Genomic DNA, 27,071 nt, shown 5'->3' on the forward strand with positions numbered 1-27,071 from the left:
CTGGTGAATTCCAATCATGCAGGGGCTAAAAGGAGTTCACACAGGCTGCAGGCCACTGCTGTGTGTCACCTAGCTAGCCAAGGGTAATGAGGATGGATTTTCTCAGTGCACTATTGAGCGAAGGCCTGCATGTCCCGTGGGGCTGTCAGCCCCTGGGCCGGTGGGGGATGCATTTATTATTGCAGCACTTCTCTTATTCCCTTTCATTATTACATGTAGTTGGGATTATTGTAGTGGGTACTCGTTGTAGCTAAAAAATGTTAAGTGTGCATAAAATATGATTTTCTTTGCTTTCCTTTAACTTAGCTTGATTATTTATTTTGAGCCCTTTCTACCACCAGGGTCACTGGTATTGCTTTCCTGTGGCTAGTCCACCTTTCTTTACTTGTCAGTTCACGCTGCTCACTGCTTAGAGGGCCCTTATTCCTGATGGGCTGGCTGGGGATTCTTCCAGAACTTCTGGGCCCCACTTGGTCTTTACGGTAATTTCTCACCATCCTGAGCCCTTGGATCCTACAGAGTGCTCAGTGGCCTTGGCCTGCTCTGCCTGGATGCCCGAGGCAGCCGTTCACTTTCTGAGGAAGCAGGTACAGGGCCTGTCACTGACAACGATGTCTCCATTCTTAGCACTTTTGCTCCGGGGACAAGAAGAGCAGAGCAGAGAGGAAGGGTTTTTTTTTTTTTAATTTTTTAAAGCTTTTATCATTTATTTATTTATTTATTTATTTTCTGATGAATGAGCCGGGAGGGAGGTATGAAGCAGGGGAGGAAGATCCTATCCTCAGAAATACCCAACAAAACCCACCTAATGGGCCAGGCTGCTGGCCGCACAACAGCCAGGGGCTTGCCCGGCTACGTTCACTTCTTGCCTTATTACATTTCTTTTATGAGAACACGAACATGGGACACAGATGAGCCACTTGAAAGGGGAAAGGGGGAAAGAGAACTAACTGCCTGGAGGAAGAAAATAATTGCATAGATTAATACTTTAAAAACGTCTCCCCACTGCCTTCTCCTAAGAAATATTTGTGTTTTTGTAAACAAAATATACTTCTTACACATGTTTCTGCGATCCTCCAAGCACGCATGAAGGTGGGTGCCCGGTCTCTGGCCCACACTCCACTCTTCAGAATAATAATCTCGCTGAAAGCCCCGCTAGGGTGTGAACGTGAAGACATCTTCTGCAGGATCTTCCAGGTTTTAGCTAGGAGCCTGCATCCTGGCAGATTTCTTGCTGCTGCTGCTGGGGTTGCCCTCAGCTTTGGATGTTTATTCATCAGGAAAGGAGGGCGTATATGAACAGCCTCAAAGCACATCTCTCCAGGCTCTCGCCTTCTTAGATATTTTCCTGGATATTGGAGAATGTGATCATGTTAACCATCTCTAAAAAGATTACATTCACCCTCTTTTCATTCCTTCTGACAATTTTCCTGAAAATATCCAGGGAGTTTGAGGCATCTGGGAATTCTTGTTAAGATGAATCTACTTTGTAAGGCTGCTTTAAGAATTACATGACATGATTGCTATAAAGTGTCCAGTATAATATTTGGTGCATTGCTGGTACTGTTATTATGACGAACGTGTGACCACCATAATAAATTCATCTCCTGCCACTTTTTAGTTTTGCTGGCACGGTAGTTATCCTTATCAGAAGGGGGATATATTCTAAGACTTCCAGTGGATGCCTGAAAGGGCAGATAGTACCAAACTCTATATATGCATTGTTTTTTTCCTATGCATACATAACTCTGATAAAGTTTAATTTATAAATTAGGCATAATAAGAGATTAACAACAATAGCTACTAATTAAAATAGAACAATTATAATAATATACTATAATAAAAGTTATGTTAATGTGGCCTCTCTTCCTCTCTCTCACAAAAGACCTTATTGTACTGTACTCGCCTTTCTTCTTGTGCTGATGCGAGATGATACACTGCCTACACATAAAGTGAGGTGAATGAAGAAGGCATTGTGATGTAGCATTTGGCTGCCATTGCCCCTCTGAATTTCAGAATCTGTGCAGTTATCCCTAGTAAATGGCTTGGTGGTGCTTGTTTCATGGGATCCCTTGCTGGAGGCTTCATATAGGCTCAGTGCTTTCTGGTACAATGTGCTGTTGTCATTAGAACACGTTTCTGTTCGTGTTTTCCACCCACAAATTTAATGACTTTCCCATCTCAAGTAAGCGCTTAACATGAACTATGGCCATAGCTTTTGCAGTTTGAGTTACGATAGCAAAACTAGCTTGAATTCTTTTCCTTTTCGCCAATTTTGTGGGTAGAAGATTTGGTTCCTACCATGGATCTGAGCAACCTCATCATATGATTTTCTTCCTTTCCTTATCGATTTGAGAACTTTCACCTTTTCACTTAAAGGGAGCACTTTATGGATTTTCTTTGGCATATCCAAATTACCGGCATCACCACTCTTGCACTTTGAGACTATTATGAAGTAAAATGAGGGTTACTTGAATACAAGCACTGTGAATCTGTGACAGTCAGTCTGACAATTGAGACAGCTACTAAGTGACTAACTGGCAGGTAGGACACACAAAGTGGATCCCCTGGACAAAGGGAGGATTCATGTTCCAGGCTGGGTGGTGTGGGATGGGGTGAGAATTTATCACACTACTTAGAACTTAAGAATTATTTAGTTCTGGAATTTTTCATTTGCTATCTTGGGATTGTAATTTACCACCAGGAACTGAAATCTTGGAAAGCAAAACCATGGATAAGAGCAGACTACTGTAGTAAGCTGCTGTAATAGAATCTGAAATGTAACTGTCATTTATTTACATTCTTTGAGAAAAAAAAAATAACATTTTCCTCTTTGAGTGAGGTTCCTGGATTGCTATGATTAGAGCTATGCCTGAGATGAAAGGTATTTGTGTAAACTTGGATACTTCAGTATAGTAACATGCTAGATATGAGAAGACTGGACACGCCCTCGCTGAATTCCATGGGTTTTATGGAGTCTGGCAAGAAAGGGTCCACAGAGTTACAACAAAGAGCAATGGCCATCGCAAATGGCCTTGTGAAAAATAGTATTTAAAAATTCTGTAAGGTACTGTTATTGGAGGTTTCTTCCTCTAAGTATAAGCTAAGGAAACACACAAAGGAAACTTTTTTTTTTTGAGACAGAGTCTCGCTTTGTTGTCCAGGCTAGAGTGAGTGCCGTGGCGTCAGCCTAGCTCACAGCAACCTCAAACTCCTGGGCTTGAGTGATCCTTCTGCCTCAGCCTCCCGAGTAGCTGGGACTACAGGCATGCGCCACCATGCCCGGCTAATTTTTTATATATATATCAGTTGGCCAATTAATTTCTTTCTATTTATAGTAGAGACGGGGTCTCGCTCTTGCTCAGGCTGGTTTTGAACTCCTGACCTTGAGCAATCCGCCCGCCTCGGCCTCCCAAGAGCTAGGATTACAGGCGTGAGCCACAGCGCCCGGCCTAAAGGAAACTTTTGTCTTTAACTTTTTCTTCATTTTGAAAAAAATTGTCAACCCATTAGTGTGGTGAGTTTCCAGTGTTAACATTACTCCTAACTATATTTGAACATAATTTTGCTTTCTACCATGCTGTTTGTTCTAGCTTCAGTAAGGTGCAATATTGATTAAATCTTTATTGTATGCCAAGCCTTGGGCTAGTGCTGGGAATAGAGTGGTGAACAGAACCAAAATGTTTCTGCCATCATAGAGTTTAAAGTCGGGTAGGAGAGATGAGCATTAAACAATGAATGATGCAGTTACATCTGAATTGCAAGAGTGAATGCTTTGTAGGAGAATAAAGTGCTGTCAGAGCATAGGGAAGAATTCCTTTATGGAAGTGCTCTAAGATCTGAAGGGTGAGTAGGAATTAACTTTATTGAGCTCAAAGGGGCAGCGGGTGTGACTTGGTTTAAGAGAGAGTCCACGTGGCTGCCCCAGAATGGGAGGAAGCGTGGCACACGGGAGGAACCACACCGTGGCCTACATGACAGGAGAGCAGCGAGTGAGGGTGGATGGCCCAGGCAGTCAGGATACTATGGGGTCCCAATCAGGTAGGCACTTGAATGTCATATTAAGAATTTTGTTTTTCTTCATTCTGAGAGAACAGGTAGCTCTTGGTGAGCTTTTAGCATGGAAATGACATGCAGATGACATGTTGTACTCAAAGTTATAGAAATTTGAATGATCGTAAGAGAAAGATGGTCTGGCCTAAGGTGAAGCATGGGCACGTTAGAATGATGTTTAGGAGGTAAAGCTGGTGGATGTCTGATTAGATTTGATCTTTGCAAATCTTCATGACAGCCTTCAGCACGCTCATTAGGCTATATGGGGTAAAGAGGTGCTGTTAGTTGTTTCTAGATAAAAAAGTAGCATTGCGATTATGCCACGATACTGCTGTTTCTCAGATTTTTAAAAAATAACTTGGAAGTTATTTTCCAGACAAGAGTGGAGTCTTCAAATAGTCTTAAAATTGCTATTTTAAACCAGAAATAATTGTTCCTTTGAAAAAAATAAGATGGACTAAATGTTCTGTCCACCAAAATGCGGCTAGTGCTTTGTTCCCTCTCACTGGTACATCATAGGAATCTCTGCTACAAGAAAGAGAGAAGTATTTGTAACTGTTATAATGATGGTTTTCTTGAAGTTAAGAAAAATATTATCTTGGGTATGCCTTTGTACAATTTTTAGCCCAGGCACAATTAATTCTTGAGTTGTTTAATGGTGAATGAAATGTTTGGATGCCATCCGCTCTTTTGTCTTATGTATTTTTAAAGCCTGTGTGCGTAGTCCCAACGTTCCTGCCTTTCCTTGACCTCTAGTAGACAACACAAAGGAAGGCCTCCTTTATCAAGCCCAACATTTATTGATCATTCGCTGTATAAATAGAACTTTATTCTCATTTTTTCATAAGGGACACAGCTTAAAACTTTTAGCCTCCCAAGCACGTGTTCCTGTTTGCTTTCTGTGTGATATAAAGGAAACCGATCTCTGGCCCTCCTGAAGTGTCTGTCGTCCATGCCTAGGCGCTCTGTAAGCTAGGGGAGAAAAGTCCTTCAGTGATATATTGTGAGATGCACCTGCTTTCTGTTTCTGGCTTGCTCACCATGGGCTTTTCCATTTAACTGATGCAAAACAACCAATGAATGATTTTCTTCCGCCTCTTCAGTGAATCCAGAAGGCTTAGCTGAAGCATTCATTGTAAGTAAAGTCAAAGTTGAGTGGAGCCATATATATGGGATGTGAACAGCCCATAAATATCTCTTGACAAGTAGCAGAGGCACAGGAGTTCTGAGGCCATTCTCTAAACCAGGCCACTGAGCTGGGACAGAGACAGAGGAAGGAGGTTTGGGTAGCAGAGGAGTGGCAGGGCCCTCAGCCTCTCCGCACTAGCTGCTCTCAAAACAGATTGCCTTCTAAATATATTTCATCTAATGGGCTTTCCAAGCCTCCATTTGCTCAAGGGATATCACAGCTAAAAATAGTTGAAGTGCAATTGTTGTGGAAAAGGTTTAGGGTAAGATAGAGCTGGAGAAGGCTTCTGAGCTGTTTATCTTGAGCAGGTTCTTTGATCTCACACATTGATGTTCTCATCTGGCAAAGCAGAACAATGTCAATAATGCATGTTTGGTATTGGGGAGATGATAGTAGGTGTCAAAAAAATGGCACCTGTTACTATAATTGCTATATTTATTATAGGGACACATAATTTCTGCTTGGTGCCTGGGGGTTCCTTGTTGTGTTACCTTGAACTTTGCAGGATGTATGTGAGCAGTAGCTTAGTCCATGTTCTCCAGCATGCAAAGACAGGACGCAGCCCATTTCACATAACAAATCGTGCAGGGCGCCTGGTGGCAGCTGTCCCGATGAGGCTGAAAAATCTCAGCATTAACAGGCAGTCTGTTGCTTGTGTTATATGAGTTTTTATGTAATTTCTACTTAGTTCATTCTGTCTTATCCTCTCTTCCCTCCCCCACACCTTATGTCGCAATCATTTACAGAGCCTTTATTCTTCCCTTGCAGTCTTAGAACTGTCATAATAGTGGCCAGTGTGATAAGTGTATCAAGATCACTGGTCTGGGTGTTGGGAAATGGAATTGTCTGATTTCTGCTCCATATGATTGTATGACCTTGGGCAAGTCATTGAGTTTTACTAGGCTTTATATTTTCCTGTGAAAACTGTAGGCTGTAAGATTCCCTTTCCACTCCTATATTCTAGAAGGGTAGCAGGATGTGGGTTTTAGTGATCCTAAAAGACCCACTTATGTCAGAGTGCCATGAAGCATATGAGGTTTTAGGCTTTAGACTCTTTAGAAAGTAGAATTCAAACCAGAAATATTGATAAACAATTTCTAAAGGGTGGTCTCCTGTCTCTGTGATGTTTGCATTAGCTGATGAGTTGTTCAGATATATTTCTAATCTGTCTTGCTGTTGAGCTACTTTTAATGGATGTTCTAGCCACTGGCGACTAATAATTTGTAATCGAAAATGATAAGTAACAGAGGCACTTTGCTTTTCAGTTAGAGGCATCTGTCCACAAAGATGAAATGGATTTACCATGTGCTATTAGTGCCAAGCAAAAACACAATCACACAGAAAGAGCTGGAAATGTTAGCAACAATGCTAACACTTAATCGAGGTATGAATATTATGTCCACACGCTCTGTGGTGGCTGTGTATGGCATCATGAAAATAAAATTGTATTTTGTAGCTCTTAACTTTTGCTGGTAAATTTTTCTAATTTTTTCTAAAGAGATTTATTGGAATACTTTAACACACAATATCCTTCAGGCCATGAATGTGTTTTTTGAAAAGAATTTAAGTATTAATGATGGATTATTTTTTATTATAAAAAGTGTAATGGAATTTTCCTAACAAAATGCAACAGAGTTCAAATTCCTTCTCATTTATTTTTTTTATTCTTTATGTTTTCTATATTTTTAAAAATATTATCTGGTGCTTAACTAAATAATGGATATATCTAATGAGCAGGTTTTCTTTGGGAGTTTAGAAAGTATTGAGTGGCTTTGTGCATCCTCCGATGTTTGAAGTTATTGATTATCATGATAGATTTATAAATATAGACTAGAAAACTCTCATTTCTTCTTGTTTCCATATGTGTGCCTGCCTCCAGGGCTCCTTCCCAACTTCTGCTTTGCTGTTTTAGATCTGGTAAGCTCCGGAAAGCCAAAGCATTAAGATTATTAATACTGTGTATAAAGTAAGTGTGGAAAGACCTAAAAAAGGAATCAAAGGCCCTCTTCTTGAGTAAAGTGGCATTATATTTAGTGCACAGATTTGGTAAGAGATATGTAATGCCTTATTTAGTTGTATTTTCCCAGGACCTAATACATTACCTCCCAAATAGCAGGTAATGGATAATTGTTGTTTTAAAGAATGAATGCTCAGATGCCATTTTTTATCTTTCCTTGGGTTCTGAGATATATTTTATTTTTAAGTTCTGAAAAAGAAATTTAATTGTTATGGATACATAACAGTTGTATATCTTTAGAGAGTACATGTGATGTTTCTATATAGGCATACAATGTGAATTAATCAAATCAGGGTATCCATTACCTCAGGCATTAATCATTTTTTTCTGTTAGGAGCATTCCAATTCTACTCTTTTAGTTATTTTAAAGTATACCTAACTTATTGCTGATTGTAGTTACTTTGTTGTGCTATCAAATATTGCTCATTCTAACTTTTTAGCTATATTCTTGTACCCATTAATTATCCTCACTTCATCCTCTCCTCCCCACTATACTTCCCATCCTCCAATAACCATCATTGTACTCGCTGTCTCCATGAGATCAATTGTTTGTAATTTACCTCCCACATATGAATGAGAACATGTGAAATTTGTCTTTCTGTGCCTGGCTTATTTCACTTAACATAATGTTCTCCAGTTCCATCCATGTTGATGCCAGTGGCAATATTTTATTTTTTTGTGGGTATATAATATTTCATTGTGTATATATGTACCACAACTTCTTTATCCATTTATCCATGTATAGACACCAAAGTTGATTCCAAATCTTGGCAATTATAAATAGTGCTGCAATAAACAAGGCAGTGCAGATATGTTTTCAATATACTGAATTCTCCTCCTTTGGATATATATATACCTAGCAGTGAGACTCCTGGGTCATTCAATTTCCAGTGTTTTGAGGAACCTCCATGCTGTTCTCTGTAGTGGTTGCACTAGTTTACATTCCCTCCAACAGTGTATAGGGGTTCCCCTTTCTCCACATCCTTTCTAGCATTTGTTATTCCCTATCTTTTTGGTAAAAGCCATTTGAACTGGGGTGAGATGGTATCTCATCATAGTTCTGATTTGAATTTCTCTGATGACTTACTGATGTTGAGCATTTTTTCATCTTAGATATATTTTATTTTATTTTATTTTATTTTATTTATTTATTTATTTATTTTTTTTTTGAGACAGAGTCTCACTTTGTTGCCCAGGCTAGAGTGAGTGCCGTGGCGTCAGCCTGGCTCACAGCAACCTCAATCTCCGGGGCTCAGTGATCCTTCTGCCTCAGCCTCCCGAGTAGCTGGGACTACAGGCATGTGCCACCATGCCCGGCTAATTTTTTTTTGTATATATATTTTTAGTTGGTCAATTACTTTCTTTCTATTTTTGGTATAGACGGGGTCTCACTCAGGCTGGTTTCGAACTCCTGACCTTGAGCAATCCGCCCCCCTTGGCCTCCCAAAGTGCTAGGATTACAGGCGTGAGCCACCGCGCCCGGCTATCTTAGATATATTTTAGAAAGTGAAGTTTCTTAGATAATTGTCTGCCATATACGAGAGGTATTACTTTAATTATTCCATAGTTGATGTGTAAACTTTTTGAGAAGTGAAAGTTACTACTACATCAATTTCTTGAAGGTGAGGCAACTTACAGGTAAGTCAATATGTTGTTTTAAATTAGATTTTGTAATTCTGAGGTTCATGAGTGCTGCGGTATAGTAATTACCCACAAATAATTTGCTTAAGTTGCTAAAGCTCTGCATTATTATTCATGTCATCCCTCAACCCTCTTGCCCAAGTTAAAAAGAAAACAATGTCAGGATAATAAAAGCTGTGCCTGGGAAAAATGTATAGTAAAGCAAACATCTCTTCCTATTGCATGGTATTAAATCAGAGTTGTCACTTCCAAAATTGGCCAGTACTGTGCAAAAACTATGGGGAGTGTGTCTATTCTCTCTGTCCTCCAGAGCCCCCTCCTTCTTTTGTTGTAGGCATCTTAGTGAACGCCACACCTAGAGTTCAGCCATCCAGCATGTTGTTGTAAATGTGATGATTTAAATTGGGTAATCCATTCATCTAAAGTAATCCAGTTAAGGGTAACTTAATTAAGAGAATAAAATCTGCCAGCGCTTTTCTGCTTCTAGAAGAATATTGCATTAGAGTGTTCACATATTCACACTTCCTGCAAAAAATACAGTCAGGGAAAAATGAGAAATCTCAGTCTTCAATTTGAATGTGACCTGAGAACTCATCAATGCTACCCTTCCGTGTCCAAAGAATTTACCTCTAAGACAAAACTTTAACCTGTTAGTTAAAACTGATATGGCACAGTGGTCCCCAACACTTTTGGCTCCAGGGACGACTGGTTTTATGGAAAACAATTTTTCCATGGGTGGGGTTGGGGGAGGCAGAGCTCAGGTGGTGATGCCAGGGGTGGAGAGCCCCTGTAAATACAAATGAGGCTTCGCTACCTAGTTTACCACTCACCTCCTGCTGTACGCCCCACCCCCCACCCCTTCCTAAGTTCCATGGAAAACAATTTTTCCATGGGTGGGGTGGGGGGAGGCAGAGCTCAGGTGGTGATGCCAGGGGTGGAGAGCCCCTGTAAATACAAATGAGGCTTCACTACCCAGTTTGCCACTCACCTCCTGCTGTGTGCCCCGCCCCCCACCTCTTCCTAAGTTCCATGGAAAACAATTTTTCCACTGACCAGGGTTGGGGGGCGGTGGTGGAGCCAGCTCTGTGGCCCAGTCCCTAACAGGGCCTGGACTTATACCAGTCCGAGGCCCTGGGAAAATACTTAGTTTATTTGAAAGCAACTGTATTTCTCTCACAGAATGTGTAGTACGTTGCAGATATTAATGGATGACATTTTTATTTAATGTTGGCCCAGGTAAACATACACAGAACAACTATTCTCGTTACATCAATGTTTTCCAAAATTACCGCCAGCATGAGTCTTAGTTTAGAGCTGCATTGCATGAGTAATTAAACTTTTATTCCTTCAGTTGTTCTAAATTTTGTTTTATTTTTATTACTTGGTGCCTGTTTTTCCGCGAGACATATAAAATGATTGTTATTTAAAAACATGGGTTTCTTATTTTTTTTAGATTATTTATTATATATTCTAAATATAATCAGCTTTTATGTATGTGGTAAATTTGAAGGTGATATTCTTTTTTATTCATGCAACTGCTCACATTTTTAATCCGTTCTTCTATTTTTGAATTTGAAAAAGGGATGTAAGATTTCTCAAAGTGCAGGTCACATTTGACTTCGATATGCATGTTTTTTTTTTTTTTGAAATGGCAAAACCCCTCAGGGCTGTGTGATTTTTCACTCATGTGTGTATCGAAAGTTCATCGACAAATACAACTACATAAATCATGGAATACATTTTCTTTCCATGCCTGAGAAATGCAAATTGTTATAGGTCAATTGTTGAAAGGTCTTGTCTCCATTTTGTACATCTTGTTTGTAATTTGTTTTTCATTTATTCCATGCCTACACAATTAACTTTTCATTTGATTGTTATTTATATGTTCTGTGTTTTTCAATTGTCCCCAAAGTTTGCTTTAATATGAAGAGGAACCATTCTCCCTTGACTGTGCCTTCCTAAAGGTATTAATTTCCTTAAATGAGCATGTGTCTTATTTCATAAGAGCTGCTGCCCTCAATTTCTAGAGGAACAGGGAGAGAAATTCATTGCTTACATGGCTATGTTCTACTGATGTCTGAAGGAATGCTAACCAACAAATAGGAGATCATGGTTAAGCTAAGAAACAGATCTGCAATGGCAGCAATTTTAATTTCTTAATTATTACACCTTGTATTCCAGTCATGAAGGAAAAATTTTGCTATTTCTTACAACCCTGCACTTGATCTTAATCAAAAAGCCTAGAAGCAATTATTTGATAAAATTCTGCGTAGATGGAGAATGCAAAAAACTAAAGGAAGAATAGTAATTTATAAAGTTTAAAATAGTAATGATTTCAAATAACAAAAACAAGTATCTTAACTATTTTGAAAGTAAGTGAAGAACACTATTAAAATAAGAAGAAAATGTCTTAATTAAATGCTTTAAAAGTAGAAACAGGATCACTTGGATAATTTTCTAAATGAATTAAATGTAAGATTAACTTTTGAAAATTGATTAGAAATCACTCAATTTTTCTGATCTTACTTTCTCTAATCCACACAAAAATCCTGAGTGGAAATTGTGTGTGTGTATAATACCTAAACAGATAGAGATAAACTGATAGCCATTATTAAAAAACCCACAGTGCTTTACAAAAAAGTTTCCTTTAGTTTTATGCAGTAACTATTTTATATAATTCAAGACTGATTTTAGATTTTTAGAAGTTTTCTGCAGTTGTATATGTTTTTGAGAAACAGTGTTATTTTTTTGGGGGGGGGGGTAATAAAAAAAAATTGCATGTATAGCCTGACATGAAGAACAGTGGATAAATGTCGCGCCCGCCTCGCCAGCAAGGAAGACGCGGCAACTGGAGTTCTTCTGACAGTGCTTTAATGGGGTTCCCTTTAGACTTACATGATGCGGAAGACCCAGCCCGGCAGCACGCAGGCTGCTATATACCCTAGAAGCACAACCCCTAAGCTGGGATAGGCCGCTCAGCTGTCGAGCCGCCAAAGCATTGGTCCATAGTAGGATCCTTCATTTGCATGCTTGCGCCACAGGGTAACCGACAATTGCGCGTGCGCTGAACTTGTTTACTGCTCTAGGCAAAGCCGGAAACAGGCGCCATCTTGAATGGCGTTGACACCGCGCCCCACAGATAAATACTTAAACAGCTCTGGAACATGCAATCTATTGCCAAGAATGCTGGGTTTATGCAACCAGAACAGGAATGTGCAGGACAACTGAGATGACCATGTACATTAGAACCAGAAACGAGTGTCCTGCTAAAGGGACAGATCTATATCGTGCCATGTGACCCCAAATACAGATACTTGCATCTGTGGCGATGCACGTGCCTCTTCCTAAGTGCATGTGACTGAGCACATGTCTGCTGTTTCTACAAATGTAAGGAATGGGGATGGAAATAGTTTCCTCAAAGTGATTAAATGGCATCTGGGGCAACTGATCAGATTTGGGGAAAGAGAGAGAGAAAGTACTTTATTTCTCTTGAATGTGTAAATTAATATACTTCCCAGTGTGTGAAGTGCCTTTATGATCGTCACAGTTGTGGTATACGGACCAAAGTTACCTAGTTAAGCTGATAAAAGTTATCAGATTACATATTTAAGTAAAGTGAAAGGGAGGAAACTTTTTTTTTTTTTTCATTGACACAAAATGTGATTATTTGCTGTCCTTGTGAAAAGATTTATGATCAACCTTCTGGATAAGGCCAGCTGGTGTGTCTGTAGAGTAGATGCAAAAAATGTGATAAACTTTAATGGGCAGCTCCCTCATCTGTCCATTTCTTGGAGTTTCCCTCCCCCCAAAAAAACCTATTTAGTTAATTAAAAGATTGGGCATATTACAGGCTAATGTTGGAAAACTTACCTGGAGTCAACACACATCAGAAAGCAAGCTGAGCACACTTTGAGGGCTCCAGGGGCAGAATTTCCATAGGCAGTTCGGTGCTGCCGCTTCTTTGACTACCTTACATTTTTTTTTCTGCATCAAATTTTCTTTTAATGAAATTTGCTCTAGAAGTACTAAACAAAACTGAGGAAAAATACTGGGAAAATGAAAATGAAGTTATGTTTTTAAACATGTTTCTCTTCTGAGCTTCTTAATGTATGAGCTGACGGATTGGAAATATGAGAAATCCTACTATATTAAAATCCTGGCTTTAGGAATTTTGTTTTAGATGAAACACTGCCTAAGTAGAAAGTGCTAATATTGAGTTAGATATGTAGGTTTGGGGACATACTAATTATAATGGTACTGACCATTTAACTGACCATTTATTAAATGTGTATTGTTTACTTGACACCACATTAGATCTCAGAACAACTTTACCAGTCAGCTTTACCTTATATATACATATACATATGTATATATGTATATATGTGTATATATATGTATATATATGTCTGTGTGTGTATATATATATATATATATATATATATATATGTAAAGAAGTAAGCCTTAGAAAGTCAAGGTAATTTGTTCAAGTTTTTATTGCTGGTAAGAGATAGAATGGGTATTTCAACAAAAGCAAACATTTTTTTCTTCTTCTTAGTTATATCTGAAGTATGAAGAGTCTGCATTCTTAACCATTAAATTATATTGTCTCTGTTCCATCAAAATTAGTACTTTTGTGCTGGTTGTGTTGGGAAGTGTGTTAATGCACCTTGTCATCTCTGAGTAATTGACATCCTTGTTTTTCCGCCTGTAGGTCCCTGGGGAAGGTGCACAGGAGACTGTGGGCCGGGAGGAGTCCAGAGCCGGGCAGTGTGGTGTTTTCACGTCGAAGGGTGGACAAGTCACCTGTCTAACTGTGATGAGAGCAACAGGCCTCCGAAGGAAAGAAGCTGCTTCCGAGTCTGCGACTGGCACAGTGACCTCTTCCGGTGGGAGGTGTCTGATTGGCACCGCTGCGTGCTGGTTCCTTACGCCCACGGCGAAGTGAAGCCTCGGACTGCAGAGTGCGTGATGGCTCAGCACGGCCTGCAGCACCGCACGGTGCACTGTGTTCAGAAGTTGAACAGAAGCATGGTTGCGAATGAAATATGCGAACACTTTGCCCCTCAGCCCCCTGCAGAACAAGCTTGCCTCATTCCTTGCCCCCGGGACTGCGTCGTGTCTGAGTTCTCACCGTGGTCCAAGTGTAGCAAGGGATGCGGCAGGAAACTGCAGCACAGAACGCGTGCGGTCATCGCTCCCCCGCTCTACGGGGGTTTGCAATGTCCCAATCTGACTGAGTCGAGAGCCTGTGATGCTCCCACGACCTGTCCTCTCGGGGAGGAGGAATATACTTTTAGCCTTAAAGTTGGACCGTGGAGTAAATGTAGACTGCCTCATCTTAAAGAAATTAACCTAAGTGGAAGAACTGTCCTGGATTTTAGCTCTGATTCAAATGAGCAAGTCACCTTTCGGCATCAGAGTTACAAAGCACATCACCATTCCAAGTCCTGGGCCATAGAGATAGGGTATCAAACTCGGCAGGTGTGGTGTACCAGGAGTGATGGACAAAATGCTGTGTTAAGGTAGGAGGACTTCCGTGCTTATATCTTTAATTTCCTTAAAATATTTTATAGTGAAATTTTATAAAACTTCTTTATGATTTTATACAAATGGAAAATTATAGTCGGGTTTGTAATTTGGGTTGTTAGAAGTTTATTTTTTAATTTCAGCATATTATAGGGATACAATGTTAAGGTTACGTATATTGCCCATGCCCCTCTCCCCCCTCGAGTCAGAGCTTCAAGCATGACCATCCCACAAATGTTGCACATCTCATTCATTATGTTTGTTTATACCCATCCCCTCCTCCCCCCCTCACCTGCCCGACACCCGATAAATGTTTATTCCTATATGCCCACTGAGGTGTTGATCTGTTAATACCAATTTGCTGGTGAGTACATGTGGTGCTTGTTTTTCCATTCTTGAGATACTTCACTTAGTAGAATGGGCTCCAGTTCTATACAGGAAAATACAAGAGGTGCTATATCACCATTGTTTCTTAAAGCTGAGTAGTACTCCATGGTATACATATACCACATTTTATTAATCCACTCATGTATTGTTGGGCACATGGGTTGTTTCCACAACTTTGCAATTGTGAATTGTGCTGCTATAAACATTTGAGTGCAGGTGTCTTTTTATAGAGTGTCATTTGATCTTTTGGGTAGATGCCCAGTAGTGGAATGGCTGGATCAAATGGTAGATCTACTTGTATCTCTTTGAGGTATCTCCATATTGCTTTCTACAGAGGTTGAACTAGTTTGCAGTCCCACCAGCAGTGTAGGAGTGTTCCTCTCTCTCTACATCCATGCCAACATTTATCGTTTGAGGACTTATTGATAAAGGTCATTCTTACTGGAGATAAGTGATATCTCACTGCAGTTTTGATTTGCATTTCCCTGATGATTAGAGATGTTGAGCATTTTTTCATATGTTTGTTGGCCTTTATTCTGTCTTCTTTTGAAAAATTTCTGTTCATGTCCTTTGCCCATTTTTTGATAAGGTTATTTGATTTTTCCTTGCTGATTTTCCTGAGTTCTAAATAAATTCTAGTTACCAGCCCTTTATCGGATGTGTAGCTTGCGAAAATTTTCTCCCATTCTGTGGGCTGTCTGTTTGCTCTCTTGACAGTTTCTTTGGGTGTGCAGAAGCTGTTTGATTTGATCAGGTCCCATTTATTTATTTTTGTTGCTGCTGTGATTGCCTTTGGGGTCTTCTTCATAAATTCTTTGCCTAGGCCAATGTCTAGAAGAGTATTTCCAACGTTTTCCTCTAGCATTCTAATAGTTTCACACCTAAGGTTCAAGTCTGTTACCCAGCATAAGTTGATTTTTATGAGAGATGAAAGATGTGGGTCCTGTTTCTACATGTGGTCCAGTCTTCTACATGTGGCTTTCCAGTTTTCCCAGCATCATTTATTGAATAAGGATTCTTTCCCCCAGTGTATGTTTTTGTCTGCTTTGTCAAAGATTAGTTGGCTATATGAGAATGGTTCTATATCTGGGTTCTCGGTTCTGTTCCACTGGTCAATGTCCCTGTTCTTGTGCCATTCACATGCTGTTTTAATTACTATAGCCTTGAGGTGTAGTTTGAAGTCTGGTAAATTGATACCTCCTATTTTGTTTTTATTGCCTAGGATTGATTTTGCTATACGGGGTCTTCTCTGGTTCCAAAGGAAGCATAAAATTATTTTTTCTATATCTGTGAAAAATGATGATGGTATTTTAATAGGAATTGCATTGACTCTGTAGGTCACTTTGGTTAGTATAGACAATTTAACAATGTTGACTCTGCCAACCCATGAGCATGGTATATTCTTCCACCTGTTTACATCCTCTGCTATTTCCTTCTTCAGTGTTTCATAGTTCCCCCTGTAGAGGTCTTTTACCTCCTTAGTTAAATATGTTCCTAGGTACTTTATTTTCTTTGTTGCTATTTTGAAGGGAATTGAGTCTTTGATTTGGGTCTCACTTTTACTGTTGTTGGCGTATATGAATGCCTCTGATTTCTGTGTATTGATTTTGTATCCCGAGACTTTACCAAATTCATTTATCAATTCAAGGAGTCTTTTGGTTGAATCTTTGGGGTTTCCTGGGTATAATATCATGTCATCAGCAAAGAGTAAGGGTTTGATCTCTATTTTGTTGAGCATTCTTATCATAAAAGGGTGTTGAATTTTGTTAAATGTTTTTTCTGCGTCTATTGAGAGGCTCATATGGTCTTTGTTTTTGCTTCTGTTTATGTGGTGAATTACATTTATAGATTTGCATATGTTGAACCATCCCTGCATCCCTGGGATGAAGCCCACTTGGTTGTGATGGATTTTTTTCTTGACAAGCACCTGGATTCGATTGGCTAGGATTTTGTTGAGAATTTTTCCATCTATATAACTAAGGGATATTGTTCTGTAGTTTTCTTTTTTTGTGGCATCCTTTCCTGGCTTTGGTATCAGGATTATGTTCACTTCATAAAATGTGTTAGAGAGGTTTCCATCCTTCTCTATGCTATGGAATAATTTCTGCAGGATAGTCACCAGTTCTTCTTTGTAGGTGTGGTAAAATTTGAGTGTGAAACCATCTGGTCCAGGACTTTTCGTTTTAGGAAGGTTTTTTATTGCTGTTTCAATTTCAGTACTTGATATTGGTCTGTTCAGGAATTTTATTTCTTCCTGGTTGAGCCTAGGGAGGCTGTGTGTTTCTAATAAATTGTCCATTTCCTCCACATTTCCAGTTTGTGTGCATAGAGGTTTTTGTAGTATTCATAAATTATATCTTGTATCTCTGTGCCATTCGTTATAATTTCTCCTTATTGTTCCTGATGGAGCTTATTAGAGATTTTTGTTTTCTCCTTTTCGTTAGTCTAGCCAAAAGTCTGTCAATTTTGTTTATTTTTTCAAAGAAACAACTTTTTGTTTTATTAATCTTCCATATAGTTTCCCTGTTGTCAATTTCGTTGAGTTCTGATTTATCTTAATGATTTCACTTCTTCTGCTGGGTTTCAGGTTGGTCTGTTCTTTGTTTTCCAGCTCTTTGAGATGATTCATTAGTTGTCTATTTGTGATCTTTTCAACTTTTGGATGTAGGCATTTATGGAAAGAAACTTTCCTCTCAGGACTGCTCAAGCTGTGTCCCATAGGTTTTGATAACTTGTGTCTCCTTTGTCATTTGGTTCAAAGAATCTTTTGATTTCCATCTTGATTTCATCATTTATGAAGTAAGTGATCATGCAGCAGAAGGTTGTTTAGTTTCCATGACTTTGTGTAGAAATGAGAGTTCCTGTTAGGGTTGATTTCTACATTTGTTCTATTTTGATCTGAAAAGATACATGGTATAATTTCTATTTTTTAAAATTGTTTGAGACATGCTTTGTGTCCTAGGATATGTTTAGTCTTAGAGCATGACCCATGAACTGATGGGAAGAACGTATATTCAGTGCTTTTAGGGCACAATGTTATCTCAATAAATGTGAGTGGCTTGAACTCCCCACTCAAGAGATATAGGCTGGCTGAATGGATAAAAAAAATACAAGCCAAGTATCTGCTGCCTTCAGGATACACATCTAACCTGCAAGGATGCAGTTAGATTAAAGGTAAAGGGGTGGAGAACAATATTTCAAGCAAACGGAAGCCAAAAGAAAGCTGGTATGGTGGTGCTGATTACAGATAACTTAGTTTTTAAATCAACAAAAGTAATAAAAGACAAAGAAGGTCACTATATAATGGTGAAGGGTACAGTTCAACAAGAAGAGATGACAATTCCAAATATATATGCACCCAACCTAGGTGCACCCAGATTCATAAAGCAAACTCTATTTGATCTAAACAAATGTATAAACAAAAACACCATAATAGTTGGAGACTTTAACATCCTACTGACAGCACAGGACAGATTCTCCAAATAGAAAATCAACAAAGAAATAATGGACTTAAACAGAACTCTAGAACAAATGGACCTGAATGACATTTAAATTGTAGTTCTTAAATGGGAGCATTGGTATATTTCTTAGTTTCTTCCAAATTAAGAAGCCTTTCAAAAGTATTTAAATTACCAAACAATATAATACTCATCTTTAGAATTAATCATTATCATCAGTTGCTGCTTTTTGGGATCCACAGCTGGCTGGGACATGCCCAGAAGACTACCACTGCTGTTTATGAACAAAGTAACATGATGATTGTTTTCTTTTTCCATTTGACTTCACAAATGAGCATGTTTTATCTTTGATGCTTCATTTTTATTTATGCCACATGCAATTGGCAATTCCATTGGACAGTGATTTGTGGCTTTTTATTGCCTACCTCTGTGATGCTTAAAAGATTAAGCAAATGATTTGTGCAATTTGTTTGAATGTGTGTGTGGGATTCTGTACAAACATTACTTTTTTTAAATATTCCATACTGTATTGCTGCGTTTAGCATTACATAGAATCTTTTCATTTCATTTTCTTTGCTTGTTTTTGCCATGTTACTCTTCTTTTCTTTAATAGACTTTATTTTTTAGATCAGTTTTAAGCTTACAGAAAAATCGAGGGAAGGTACAGAGTTTCCATATACCTACTCACTCTCCCCAACACACGGTTTCTCCTATTACTAACATCTTGCATTAATGCGGTACTTTTTAAATCCAGGCTGTCTTATTCACTCAATGTTTGTGTCCCCCTCCAAATTCGTATGTTGAAATTCTAACCCTGCATGTGATGTTATTAGAAGGCTTGAGGCCTTCAAGAGGTAATTGGGTCATGAAAGTGGAGTCCTCCCTTGTAAGAAGAGACTTGAGAACTTCCTCTCACTTTCTTTCCACTAAGTGAGGATACAATGTGAAGTCTGTGACCCCAAGGAGAGACCTCACCAGAATCAGACCATGCTGGTACCCTGGTCTCTGACTTCTAGCCCCCCAAAGGGTGAGAAATACATTTCTTTGGTTTCTAAGCCATCAGTCTATGGTGCTTTGTTACAGCAGCCCAGTTGACTAAGGCGACCTGTTATAAACTAAACAAAATGCCATAGATGAGGGCCTTAAACAAGAGAAATGCATTTCTACAGTTTTGGAGTCTGGAAAGTCCAAAATGAAGATGCAGGTTGATTTAATTCTTGATGAAGACTCTCTTCCTGGCTTGCAGATGGATATCTTCTTGCTTTGTCCTCACATGGTGGGAGAGGGGGAGAGAGCATATGCTGTTGTGTACCTTCTTACAAGGGCACTGATCCCCTCATGAGGGCTCCACTCCCATAACCTGAGTACATTTCAAAGCCCTATCTCCAAATTTGAGGTTAGAGTTTCAACATCTCAATTTTGGAGGAACACAATTCTGTCCACAGCAGTTATATTATTTACAATTGATGAATCAATGTTGTTACCATAGTTTACATTAGTATTCACTATTTGTATTGTACATTTTGAGTTTAATGAATGTCTGATGACATGCACCCACCATTTCAATATCATGCAGAATAGTTTCACTGCCATAAATAACCCTTGTGGTCCATCTACTGAGCCTTCTCTCCCTCCCCCAGAACTCCTGGCAACCACTGATAATTTTACAGGGACTTTCTCTAGAGTTTTGCCTTGTAACCCTTTGCACTCAGATGTCGAGTGTGACTCGATACGGTTAGCAAAAATTATAGAGATTAAAATTACTCTTTGAATGTATTAATAATTTGAAATATAAAAAAATCCAAATAAATAAGTTTGTATGAAAAGAAACTCCAGTTTTTTATTCTACTGCCACGCTTTGTAAAATCTGGGGTATTTAAAAAATTAAATCCCGAGTGAAAGGAATCGAGAAAAAAAGCAAGCGAGTGCAAAGGGTTAAAACATGCCATATAGAGTCATACAGTATGTAGCCTTTTCTGATTGACTTCTTTTACTTAGAAAAAAGCATTTAAGTTTCCTGCAAGTTTAACTTGATAGCTTATTTCTCTTTATCACTGAATAATATTCCATTTTGTGGTTATCTGTCCACAAAATGGAAATAATATTCCATTTTGTGTGTTATCTGACAGCTTATCTGTCCATCTATTGAGGAACATCTTGGCTGCTTCTAAGTTTTGACAATTATGAATAAAGCTTCTATGAAGATTCATGTGTATACTTTTTGTGAACTTAAGCTTTCAACTCATTTGGGTAAATATTAAGGAGTACAATGGCTATATCGTATGGTACGGGTGTGTTTAGTTTTTTAAGAAACTGCCAAAGTATCTCCAAAGTGGCTTGTACCATTTGCATTCCTACCAGCAATAAATAAGAATTTCTATTGCTGCACATCGCCAGCATTTGTTGTTGTCAGTGTTTTGGATTTTTGCCATTCTAATACTTGTGTAGTGGTATTTTGTTGATTTAAATTTTAATTCCTTAATGACATATCTTTTCATACACTTGTTTGTCATCTGCATGTCTTCGTTGATGAGATCTAATTAGATTTTTTGCCTATTTTTAATTGTTTTCTCATTGTTGAGTTTTAAGTGTTCTTTGATTATTTTTTTTTTTCAGTCTATGGTTTGTCTTTTTTTCTTAACAATGTCTTTCAAGAGAGAAGAAGTCTTTTTTTTTTTTTTTGCACTTATTTTTTTTTTTAATTATTTTTTTTATTTTGGCATATTATGGGGGTACAGAATTTAAGGTTTCAATAAATGCCCATTTCCCCCCTCCCCCCAAAAGTCTGAGTCTCCATCATGACCATCCCCCAGATGGTGCACATCTCACTCACTATGTATGTATATACCCGCCCCCTCCCCCCTCCCACCTGCCCAATACCCTATTACTGTAGCACCTATGTGTCCACTTAGGTGCTACTCAGTTAATACCAGTTTGCTGGAGAATATATCTGGTGCTTGTTTTTCCAATCTTGGGATACTTCACTTAGTAGTATGGGTTCCAGCTCTAACCAGGAAAATATAAGGTGTGCTATATCACCATTGTTTCTTAGAGCTGAATAGTACTCCATGGTATACATATACCACATTTTATTAATCCATTCTTTGATTGATGGGCACTTGGGCTGTTTCCACAGCCTTGCAATTATGAATTGTGCTGCTATAAACATTCGAGTGCAGGTGTCTTTTTTGTAGAGTGTCACTGGATCATTTGGGTAGATGCCCAGCAATGGGATTGCTGGATCAAATGGTAGATTCACTTGTATCGCTTTAAGGTATCTCCATATTGCTTTCCACAGAGGTTGAACTAGTTTGCAGTCCCACCAACAGTGTAGGAGTGTTCCTCTCTCTCCACAACCACGCCAGCATTTATTATTTGGAGATTTTTTGATAAAGGCCATTCTCACTGGGGTTAAGTGATATCTCATTGTGGTTTTGATTTGCATTTCCCTGATGATTAGGGATGTTGAGCATTTCTTCATATGTTTGTTGGCCATTCTTCTGTCTTCTTTAGAAAAATTTCTGTTCAAGTCCTTTGCCCACTTTTTAATGGGGTTATTTGATTTTTTCTTCCTAATTTTCGTGAGTTCTAAGTATATTCTAGTTATCAGTCCCTTATCGGATGCATAGGATGCAAAAATTTTCTCCCATTCTGTAGGTTGTCTGTTTACTTTCATGACTATTTCTTTGGCTGTGCAGAAGCTTTGTAGTTTGATCATGTCCCATTTATTTATTTTTGTTGCTGCTGTGATTGCCTTTGGGGACTTCTTCATAAACTCTTTGCCAAGGCCGATGTCTAGGAGAGTGTTTCCAACTTTTTCCTGTAGAGTTCTAATAGTTTCATATCTTAGGTTTAAGTCTGTTATCCAGCGTGAGTTGGTTTTTGTGAGAGGTGAAAGGTGTGGGTCCTGTTTTAGCCTTCTACAGGTGGCTATCCAGTTTTCCCAGCACCATTTATTGAAGAGGGATTCTTTTCCCCAGCGTATGTTTTTGTCTGCTTTGCCAAAGATGAGATGGCTATATGAGGATGGTTTTATATCAGGATTCTCACATCTGTTCCACTGGTCTATATTCCTGTTTTTGTGCCAATACCATATTGTTTTAATTACTACAGCTTTGTAGTATAGTTTGATATCTGGCATATTGATGCCTCCCATTTTGTTTTTGTTGCCTAGAATTGCTCTTGATATTCGGGGTCTTCTTTGGTTCCATACGAAGCGTAAAATTATTTTTTCTATATCTGTGAAGAATGTTGATGGGATTTTAATAGGTATTGCATTGAATCTGTAGATCAGTTTGGGTAGTATAGACATTTTGATGATATTGAGTCTGCCGATCCACGAGCATGGTATGGATTTCCATCTGTTTACATCCTCTGCTATTTCCTTCCTCAGTGTTTCATAGTTCTCCCTGTAGAGGTCTTTTACCTCTTTGGTTAAATATATTCCTAGGTACTTTAATTTCTTTGTTGCTATTGTGAAGGGAATTGAGTCTTTGATTTGGTTCTCAATTAGATTGTTGTTGGCGTATATGAATGCCTCTGATTTCTGTGTATTGATTTTGTATCCTGAGACTTTACTAAATTCATTGATCAGTTCCAGGAGTTTCTTGGTTGAATCCTTGGGGTTTTCTAGATACAATATCATATCATCAGCAAACAGTGAAAGTTTGATCTCTTCTGCCCCTATTTGGATACCTTTGATTCCATTTTCCTGTCTGATTGCTGTAGCCAAGACTTCCAGCACTATGTTGAACAGAAGTGGAGATAGTGGGCAGCCTTGTCTGGTTCCAGTTCTAAGTGGGAATGATTTCAATCTTTCCCCATTCAGTATGATGTTGGCTATGGGTCTGTCATATATGGCTTGTATCATTTTTAGGTATGTCCCTTCTATGCCTATTTTCTTAAGTGTTCGTATCATGAAAGGGTGTTGAATTTTGTCAAAAGCTTTTTCTGCATCTATTGAAAGAATCATGTGGTCTTTGTTTTTGCTTCTGTTTATGTGGTGAATTGCGTTTATAGATTTACGTATGTTGAACCATCCCTGCATCCCTGGGATGAAGCCCACTTGGTCGTGGTGGATTATTTTTTTGATAAGTGTCTGTATTCGGTTAGCTAAGATTTTGTTGAAAATTTTTGCATCTATATTCATTAGGGATATTGGTCTGTATTTTCTTTTTTTGTTGCATCCTTTCCTGGTTTTGGTATCAGAGTAATATTCGCTTCATAAAAGGTGTCGGGGAGGTTTCCGTTCTTCTCGATGTTGTGGAATAGTTTCTGCAAGATAGGTACTAGTTCTTCTTTGTAAGTATGGTAAAATTCAGGTGTGAAGCCATCTGGACCGGGACTTTTCTTTTTAGGGAGATTTTTAATTGCTGTTTCTATTTCAGCTGTTGAGATTGGTCTGTTCAGGGAATCTATTTCTTCCTGGTTGAGCCTAGGGAGGCTGTGTGTTTCTAGAAATTTGTCCATTTCCTCCACATTTTCCAGTTTGTGTGCATAAAGATTTTTGTAGTATTCATGAATTGTATCTTATATCTCTTTGGGATCAGTTGTGATATCACCTTTTTTATTCCTGATGGAGCTTATTAGAGATTTCTCTTTTCTGCTTTTCATTAGCTTAGCCAATGGCGTGTCAATCTTGTTTATTTTTTCAAAGAACCAACTTTTTGTTTTATTAATCTCCTGAATAGCTTTCCTGTTTTCAATTTCGTTTAGTTCTGATTTGATCTTGTTGATTTCGCTTCTTCTGCTGGGTTTGGGGTTGGTCTGTTCTTTTTTTTCCAGCTCTTTGAGTCGTTTCATTAGATTGTCTATTTGTGATCTTCTTGCCTTTTGGTTATAGGCATTTATGGAGATAAACTTTCCTCTCAGAACTGCTTTAGCTGTGTCCCAGAGGAGTTGATAACTTGTCTCTCCATTGTCGTTTTCTTCATAGAAGTTTTTTATTTCCGTCTTGATTTCTTCATTTACGAAGTAATCATTTAGTAGGAGGTTGTTTAATTTCCACGTTTTTGTGTAGAAATGTGAGTTTCTGTTAGGGTTGATTTCTAGTTTTATTCCACTGTGGTCTGAGAAGGTACATGGTATGATTTCTATTTTTTTAAATTTCTTGAGATTTTCTTTGTGTCCTAGGATATGGTCAATCTTAGAGAATGTCCCGTGAGCTGATGAGAAGAACGTATATTCAGTGGATTTTGGGTAGAATGTTCTGTAGATGTCTGTCAGACCCAATTGTTCTAGAGTTTTGTTTAAGTCCCTTATTTCTTTATTAATTTTCTGTTTGGAGGATCTGTCTCGTGCCGTCAGTGGGGTGTTGAAATCCCCGGCGATTATGGAGTTGCTATTAATCCATTTGCTTAGCTCCAGTAAGGTTTGCTTTATGAATCTGGGTGCACCTAAGTTGGGTGCATATATATTTAAAATTGTTATCTCTTCTTGTTGGACTGTGCCCTTCACCATTATATAATGACCCTCTTTGTCTTTTACTACTTTTGTTGGTTTAAAAACTACATCGTCTGAAATTAGAACTGCCACACCGGCCTTCTTTTGGCTTCTATTTGCTTGGAATATTGATCTCCACCCTTTTATTTTTAGTCTATGTGCATCCTTGCAGGTTAAATGTGTTTCCTGAAGACAGCATATACTTGGCCTGTATTTTCTTATCCATTCAGCCAGCCTATGTCTCTTGAGTGGAGAGTTTAAGCCATTCACATTTATTGAGGGAACTGATAGGTAAGGTAGATTACTGATCATTCTGTTGGGTTGGATGTTGTTGCTATGATTTCTGTCTTGAGCCATTGTAATATCTGGCCTTTAATATCTTTGGGTTTTGGTTGTTTTTATATCCGTGGATTATTATTTTGATGTTCCGTGCATAACGCTGTTTTAAGTACTTCTTGTAGGGCTGGTCTTGTCTTGGTGAATTCTCTGAGCCTTTGCTTGTCTGAGAATGTTTTTATTTCTCCTTCATATATGAAGCTCAGTTTTGCAGGGAATAATATTCTAGGCTGGGCATTGTTTTGTTTCAAAAGAGTGAGAATGGGGCCCCAGTCTCTCCTTGCTTGTAAAGTCTCATTAGAGAAGTCTGATGTTATTCGAATTGGCTTTCCCTTGTATGTCACTTGCTTCTTTTGTCTTACAGCTCTTAGAAGGGCCTCTTTAGTTGATACTTTGGTCAGTCTGATGACTGCATGACGTGACGTCTTCCTGTTTGCATTGAATCTCCCAGGGGTCCTCTGGGCTTCTTGAACTTGTATATCGTGATTTTGAGCAAGGCCTGGGAAATTTTCCTCTATTATATCTTCAAAAAGCTTGTCCAGCCCTTGAGTGTTGTCTTCCTCCCCTTCGGCTAAACCTATGACCCTCACGTTAGGTTTTTTCACATAATCCCACAGCTCTTGTAGGCTTTGGTCTTTTCTCTTGTTTCCCTGCTGTATTTCTGTGACCGATTTATTTAATTGGAAGGTGTTATCTTCAAGCTCTGAGATTCTTTCTTCTGCTTGATCTACCCTGTTCTTGAGACTTTCCACAGTATTTTGTAGTTCTCTGAGTTGATTCTTCATCTCCAGGACTTCGGTTAAAGTTTTCTTCACTGTGTCAATCTCTTTGTTGAACCTTTGTTCCATTTCTTGGAGGTTTTTTGTGTTTTCTTGGTGTTGGTTATTGAGTTGTTGTTGCAGCTGGGTGAGTGTTCTTATGATCCACATACGAAATTCCTTTTCTGTCATATTGGTTGCCTGATTTTGGTCGGTGTCCGTTTCTAGGGGGCTGGTGCTCCTCCTTGGGGGTGTGTTTTCCGTTTGGTTCTTCATATTTCCTGAGTTCTTACGCTGATTTCTTCCCATGTCGATCAGTTGTTGTTTCTTTCCTTAGGTTATTGTTTGGGTATTCACACACCTTGTTTAGTTTCTGAGGCGTTAGGTGGTGCCTGTGGGTGAAATTGGACCACTCCCTGTATATTGAGTCAGTGGATGCCGTGGAAAGGCTGTGCAAGATGCCGTCCCTGTCAGTAGGTGGCGTTTGCTTGGAGGAACAGGCTATGGTGTTGATTTTGAGTCCTGTTATCAGCTCTCGTTCTGGGCGGAGCTGGGTTGGATAAGCCTGCCCTCAGGCCGTTAGCAGGGGTCAAAGTTCTGATCTCAGCTTCCAGGAAAGCTGTCAGGGCGGGGCTGGAATGGTTCCGCTCAGCCAGAAAGTCTGGGTGTGGGGGTGGGGCTGTCTGAGACCCGCAGTCTGCAGCAGGCCTCGCTTCTTTCCACCCTCCCCAACTCTGCAGCTACTCCTGGGCCTCTGCCAGCAGGCCAGACCACAAGCCACCCGGCCTCCCCGGACTGTGGTGCCGGTGGGGAGGTTCCCTGCACAGGAATGCCACCTGGGTTGGGCGTAAGGCCTCCTCCTGGGAGGAGGGTTGCCCTCTAGGACGCCGATCCGCCCCTGGAGGCACACAGCCCTCAGTAGGCTGTTCACGTATAACCCTTCTGTGCCCCGGGCAATGCTAGCCCTCGGTGCAGGGGATCTGGTCTGCAGGTCTGACCTCTGGGTCCCAGAGTTCAAACTGTATTCCCACCAGGGAGAGGATTTCCGGTCCTAATTCACCCACAGGGAGCCCAAGCTGGGTCTATGTCTCTCAGCCTCTGAGTCGGCACCGTTTTCCTGGGAACACGGTGCCAGCAGCACCTGGGAGGGCGGGCGGGGTCCCAAACGGGAAGGTCCAGTTCCCTGGAGGTGCCTCCGGCTGGTGGCTGTATTGTCTCTCTGGGCAGCCGCGGGTAGGGTCGGCGGAGGGGAGGAGGAGGCAATA

The 27,071-nt window shown here is 39.4% G+C and overlaps 1 protein-coding gene across 1 annotated transcript in view; it reads left to right on the top strand.

The window, feature by feature from the left end:
- Positions 1-27,071, top strand: part of THSD7B (thrombospondin type 1 domain containing 7B) — an 852,814-nt gene that overhangs the window by 259,085 nt on the left and 566,658 nt on the right. Inside the window, exon 3 of the mRNA XM_076005495.1 lies at positions 13,612-14,422. Within this exon, the coding sequence (XP_075861610.1) occupies positions 13,612-14,422 (811 nt within the window). The remainder of the gene's footprint in view (positions 1-13,611; positions 14,423-27,071) is intronic.

This window comes from Microcebus murinus, chromosome 8 (genome assembly GCF_040939455.1).
Source record: "Microcebus murinus isolate Inina chromosome 8, M.murinus_Inina_mat1.0, whole genome shotgun sequence".
NCBI classification, from domain to species: Eukaryota; Metazoa; Chordata; class Mammalia; order Primates; family Cheirogaleidae; genus Microcebus; species Microcebus murinus.